Source organism: Durio zibethinus, chromosome 9, assembly GCF_047325235.1.
Source record: "Durio zibethinus cultivar Kanyao isolate XHJ-2024 chromosome 9, ASM4732523v1, whole genome shotgun sequence".
NCBI classification, from domain to species: Eukaryota; Viridiplantae; Streptophyta; class Magnoliopsida; order Malvales; family Malvaceae; genus Durio; species Durio zibethinus.
In genome coordinates, this window is record NC_143170.1 from 6,636,115 (window position 1) to 6,643,226 (window position 7,112).

The 7,112-nt window shown below is 24.0% G+C and overlaps 1 protein-coding gene across 1 annotated transcript; it reads left to right on the plus strand.

The window, feature by feature from the left end:
- The first annotated feature begins 571 nt into the window (after positions 1-571).
- On the plus strand, positions 572-2,738 carry LOC111286885 (small ribosomal subunit protein uS4y-like). The gene is made up of 3 exons (XM_022877037.2): positions 572-1,043; positions 1,684-1,813; positions 2,283-2,738. Exons 1-3 carry the CDS (start codon positions 875-877, stop codon positions 2,464-2,466), a joined length of 483 nt encoding a protein of 160 aa, XP_022732772.2. The 5' UTR covers positions 572-874; the 3' UTR covers positions 2,467-2,738.
- The last annotated feature ends 4,374 nt before the right edge of the window (positions 2,739-7,112 follow it).

A 7,112-nucleotide genomic window follows, 5' to 3' on the forward strand; every position in this document is an offset into this window, starting at 1 on the left:
TTAGAAAATTTAAGAAAACAGAAATAATAAGAAAGAAGAAAATATGACTTTGAGTTATGTTTATAGATACAATAAAAACCTTAAAACTCTTTAAATCAGAAGTAGTAAAATTAATCAGACAAAAAGATTCATTTATAGTAAACGAATAATCATCAATCAAGTCAATTCAAAAAGTCATAACATTTAGTATAATCATGTTTTATTATTTAAATAAATTTTATTTAAACAGTAATATTTTTTTGTTCAGATATATTTTTCGTACCACCATATTTTTCACTGTTCAAATATGTTTATTTAGAATCAATAATATTCTGAAATAAATAAAATAATAATAATAATAATAATAAAAAGATTTAAAAATTAAATATATTTATCTAATAAGCTCAAATACCCAAATATCTATTTTTGACTTTTAAAATTATTTAACCCATTAAAATTTTTTTATAAAATTCATATGACTTAACTCATTCTAATATTTTACTCAATTACTTAAATAATATAAGTAATTTTTTAAAATAATATATAAATTATCTTTTTACTTAATATAAAATGGATCACATTTTAAACCATCAATACTTCATACTCTGCAACTCAGGCCTCTCTTACTCTAGCGATTCGGCCCGGTCTCACCAAAATGACCCGACGTGAGCATCGGGACCTTGTCCATGATACGAATTGCCGTCTTTCCAATTTGCGATGTGCCTCCTCCTCTCCTGCGGTACTTCCACTCCATGCTTCTACGTCACCACGTAATCCCTCTCTCCACGATTAGCTCCTTCTACCCGGAGCATTAGAAATCCCCTTTTGCTCACCGGCCTTGGGACACGGGCTCACTCCAATTCAAATTCATGTTGGGCGGGGCCCCGCCCAGCCCATGGGAAGATTTTCAGTCCAATCGCAAGATCCTCGCTGTAATCGGCATATGCCTCTACCCTTCTTCACCAGATCTCGTTCTCGTCATCGATCAATTCAATGCCGCCTGCAAAGGTTACTCCTCTGCTGTCGTTCAACGCTGCTTCGCCTTTTGTCCTGGCGATTCTCAAGTGAGTTCTCAAAATTAGGGTTTTTCTGTACTTAAATTTAATCAAATGCTAATGCCGCCTGCAAAGGTTACTCCTCTGCTCTCGTTCAACGCTGCTTCGCCTTTTGTCCTAGCGATTCTCAAGTGAGTTCTCAGAATTAGGGTTTTTCTTTACTTAAATTTAATCAGATGCTGACATGCTGCTAATTATTATTATTATTAGTTCGAACAATTAGTAATTGGCTGAAAAAATGTTGTGACTTTTGTTTCTGAAACTTTTTATTTACTCCTTGTTTATTCCAATAAACTAAGCAAAAATCGAGCTTTTTGTGAATTACGTGGTCCGATTATTTTATTTTCTGCTATAGCTGGAAGATGGTAAGAAAGAGAGAACTTGGTTTTGTTTCATCTTGCAGACCGTTCGACACAGGATTTTCACTTGCAGAGTCTAACGTAGGCCTAAATCGCAGTGTATAAAGTAGGTTGAGAAATATGTTAATGTCTCATCTGATGCTTGTTCTTTTTCTATTTATTTTCTCTGTTGAAAGCATAGAGTTCAGACAATGTTTTCATATCTTTTTGTCCTCTTAAATTCTTAAATGAAAATAAGTTAAGTGTTTAAAATTAGACAAAATATGGTTGAGGGGAACAAGGAAATGCAGGAACAGATTATGTATTGGCTTTGACTCTTGAGAACTTCCTTGAGCCCCGCTCGCAAACACTTGTGTTCAAGGCTGGTATGACCAAGTCAATCCACTATGCTCGCATGTTGATTAGGCAAAGGCATATCAGGTAAAGGTTTACTTTTTCTCTTATTACACAATTGGTGACCGTTTATTTTCATATTTTGTTGGACAAGTGAAATAGTAGATATAGTTGTCAATGTATTTGGACTTGAAGGTAGTTGTGCTTGTAATTACTGTGTTGATGTTTTGACATTTAGGTTGTACTTAGAAGAGGTGCAATTATTATCTTTTACTGCACATGGTGTATCTGTTAATTATATATTGTTATTGTTTTATTCAATCATGATCATTTCCACGTTTGCCAGCCAACAAGGAATTTATGTGATTGACTGCAACTAGTTTTCTGACAAATTGCTTAGCTAGTTGATGATGTGCCAATTTGCCTTCTGGTTTGCAAGTTGTTGTGATTTATTGCCTTGTGCTTTGTTGCCTTTGCATATTCCTGTATGTGATTTTTGGTTTGCAACTTCTTGTCTGAAAGATGTTATAGATGCTCTGAATGTTGTCATTGATAGGGTTGGGAGGGAGGTTGTCAACATCCCATCCTTCATGGTGAGGGTTGACTTACAAAAACGTATCAAATTCTCTCTAACAAGTCCATTTAGAGGTGGCCGCCCTGGAAGAGTGAAGAGAAAGAAGAAGAGAGCAGCCGCCAAAAAGGCTGCTGGTGAAGATGGTGATGAAGAGGAAGACAAGTAAACCTAAGGCTACTATCACTACTAGGAACCTTTAAAAAGGCTATGTGGAACTTACCATTTCCTCCATTATTAGACATGGTTTGAGTTTTGTTTCCAGACCTTTATTGTAGTGGATCTTAGTATGTGTTTTTCATTTGTTATTATGTTTTTTCCTAGATTAGAAGTTAATTGAGTATTAATTGTGTTGTTCTAAGATTAAAATATTTTAATTGACTTTGTTTCTATCTCTCAAAAAAAAAAAAAAGTGACTACATTTTTATGTCACTATAATCATATTTTATTTTGAAACTTTTTAGTGATTATTATTTTGTGATTACAAGTGCAATTTTTTGTAATAAGAAATAATTTTAATATTTGTGACATAATTTATTTAACATTATTTTGATGAACACTAGTAAGGAAAAATTTGTCACTAATAAAAGTAATTTAAGTGACGATAGTTTTGTAACGATTGCAATACCTTTAGAGTCAATATTATCATCACAAGAAAATCATATTATTGTGATAACTCTTTTTGTCACTATTTTAAATTTTTTTAGAGTAAAAAAAAATTGTTATAATAAATTGAGCTATTGTGACAATTTGTTTTAGTTACACGTTCCAATACTTTTAGAGTTAGAATTTATGTAAAAAAATAAATCTATTGCAATGACTTAATAAATGTTGTCACTAATACAATATTGACAGAGTTATTTGTAATGATAAGTGATGACTTTAAAATTGGTCACTATAAATTTGAGTGATTAAATTTTATATTTTTGGTAATAAATTTTTTTTCTTCACTAAAAATATTTTTTTTGTAGTAAAAAATTACTCATATTCATTAAATACTCGTAGAAATAAAAATGAAGATAAATTTAAAATATTTATTAGATATGAGTACAAAAATAATATAATATAAAATTTTTTTTTAAAAAAAATGCTCTTTCTTATATTATACCTACTGACATCCTTAAACAAAGACACTAAACATGCTTATCCAAATGCAATATCCAACACCAACAACTCATCTTACTATAAATTTATAAATATATCTGAGGGAGAAATTGGCGGTGCTATGAGTTCTGGTAGACATTGAAGATTTGCAAAGAATAGGTCAATTTTCATCTAAAATGAAAAGAGAGAAAGAACAATCTGTAATAATCTTTATATGTTTTTGAAATGAAAGCAATCAGTATGTTGAAATCATAGAAAGAAATGGAAAATCTGTTTGATAAGTTACTATCTAAAGTTCACTGAACTTGGACATATACAATAAATTGTAGCCTTCTTCCATCTTAAAATTTTCATTTATTCTTTTCAAAATTCAAATATGCAGCCTCTAAAGTCTATACTAAATTTTGAAATTTAATTCTTAAGTATTTTTAAAGACAAAAAGATTTTATATTTAAGATACAATAAATTTTGAAATTAATATAATATGTTAAGATTTTATATTTAAAGATTATCAATATATAAATGTTATACATAATTAGTGCATCATAAATTATTATGTTACAACTTAACAAATTTAAAAAGAGTTGAATGGAGAAAAAATTAAAAATGTATATATTTTAAAATTTAATATTATAATATTTTAAATTTATTTATAAATGAGATAACGATTTGTGATGCATTGATGAAAGGTAATATTTATATACTAATCGTAAATCATAAATTTATATATATTAATAAATCGTTTCTTTTAACTTTTCATTACAAATTTTTTTTCTTATTTCTTGAAACAATAAATTTTTAATACAAAAATGATAATAATATAAAATAAAAAATTACTCAAGTTGAATATGGAACATTTTAAAATCTCAAACTATTAATAAATTAGTTTGTGACTCGTACGATATACGAATTAATTTTATTTATTAATTAAAATATTTTAAATTTGTGAAGTTATTAATTAAAATTTATTACAACAAACAAATTGAAAAGACTAAATTAAAATATCTATCAATAATTAAACATTAATTCACAATAAAATATTTATGTAATCAATAGATAAAAAAAATTACTTTGGATCCAAAAAGAAATTTCTTTGGAATATAGTTGATTCCCACTTTTAAATTTATGTGATTCCAAAGCCAATAATTAATGTAATACTCAAGTTACAAAACAGTAAAAAATAATATTTATTGACTAAGCAAAACTTACTATCATTACCTTTATGAAAAATAATATTTTGTGGCTTAATATTCATATGCATAATTCATGTTATCACTTCTTTTACTTAAGAAAAAATGTGTCAATATAAAAGTTGAAAAAATAAATATTTAAAAATTTAAATATAGTAGCAATAATAATTATAATAAACATTATAATAAACATAACCTTGCATGTTAAAAACCATTATTGAGAAATTTCATATGTCCAAAAAACAAGTAGTAAGATTAATGACTAACCAATTATTTGACACATAAATAGAATCTTTGCATAAAGCAAAATTTTTACAAAGTTAAACTCAACACATAATACAAAAAATCTAATGAATGAAATACATATATATTATCTATAAACGATATAAAACCAATTTCTTTATTCAATGATTTTTTCTTGGCATATATATATACCTCCAAATTTTGTTTTAATGTTTGAAAATCTTGATCTTGATAAAAAAAAAAGTAATTAAAATAATTAAAAAGTGAAGCAAATAAAAAAAAAGAGTTAAAAATAAATGATAATGTTAGAAAATAAAATTAACTCAAAAAAATTGACTTAACTTAACTTAATTGTAATATTGATCAAACCATTAAAAAATAATTTGAATAAAAATAATATATTTGTAGGATTATTAGATGTGGAAATACATACTTCATAGTTAACCTATAATTAATGCAAGTTCAATCAAGGAAATATTAAAAGATTTTGAAAATATAAAGGATATAATAAGTAAATTTAATTTGTTTGAATTTTGTTAAAAAAATACCAAATATTAAAAAATTATGAGGAAATCTATGAATATATTCAAAATTTCAAATTTAAAAAAGATATAAGTATATTATTGAAAAATTTTATTTTAAAAGAAATATATCAAAATTATATTTAATTTATATGCTTTACATATAATTAATCTAAATATTTAAAGTAATATACATAGGAAAAAGTGAAAAAGTTAGTAAAACTATAATGATTTAATTAAAAAATATTTTATATTTAAAAGTTAGCCTTTGAATTTTGGATTTAATATATATTGATGACACAAGTTAGTTGAGATTTTTTGTGATTTAAATTAAGTTAAAATTTATATAAAATTGAAATATTGGATAACTTTAATTTTTAAAATTTTAAAATTATTTGGTAAATAATTAAAATTAAAGAATTATCTTATGTAAAGATTGTACATGTAAGTGATCATGTAAAAATGCTTATTTGATTGTATTTTTAAAACTATCTTATGTGTTATCAAAATATATTATACACATAGGATTACACGTTAGCAAATTTTATAAGGTATTTTTGTAAGTATATTATAATATTATATATGATTGATTTTTCATTTAAATTTTGATAAATTTTAATCCATAAATATATTTAAATAATAATTTTATCTATAAATAATATCTAATTAGATAATAATATTTAAATTTTGATGTTTTATACCTTTATCCTCCAAAAAAAAATCTAATCAGATAATTATTTGATAACTCTATATTCAAAAATTTTCATAAAAGTGACCAATATGACTTATTAGAGTTTAAAAGTTATTTAACACAGACTTTATTTTTATTGTTATTTAGTTTGCACTGTGATTTCATCTATATAAATAAATAAAAGCAAATTTATTGAGTTTATTTTCTTATTTGTTTTTAAATCATAATAAAAAATATGTTAACTTAAGTGGGTTCTAATTAAATTTATTATGAATTGAGAAATAAAAAAAATGTTACAGCTAATTTGAAAAAAAAAATCCTATTTGATGGAGTGAATAGTATATTTAGTAAAATAGTACCTATCATAAAAGAAAAAATATGTTAGTTCCTATAATAAGAATAAATTAATAAAAATAGAGATTAAATTAATAATAAAAAAATACGTTTAACTCATATGCTTTATGGAATATTATGAAAGCTATATAACTAAAAACTACCAACAATGAGGGTTTTTTTGAAATTATTCAAGTATTTATATATTTTTTCAAATATTTTCATAAAATAATAATATTAAAAGCTTATGATAAATATTAATATTAATATTAATTTAATTTTTATTCAAATATATTTAAATCTATTTTTTAAAATTGGTGGATTGTTTATTAAAATTATCTTTATCTATAACTAATATATTTAAAAGTTAGAGATAATGCAATGATTATTTATAAAAAATATTAAAGATGTTGAATAATATTTTTAAAATTTTTGATAAATTTAAATAATCATTTTAAGTGCAAATAAATTTAAAAAATTAAATTATTTAAAAATTAATTTTAAATTGAGATGAGATAATGTATAAGAAAAAAACTTTTATTAAAATTTAAATTGATTTTTGATTAAATTTTAAAATTTTAGATAATTTAATAATTTTTATAAATAATTTAAAATTAATAAACATTTTATATGTCATAATAAAATTTTTTTAAAATTATCTTCTGTGTAAAAAAAAAAACTATTTACATAAATATTCATCTCAATAAATACTATCATGTAATATCGAACACCC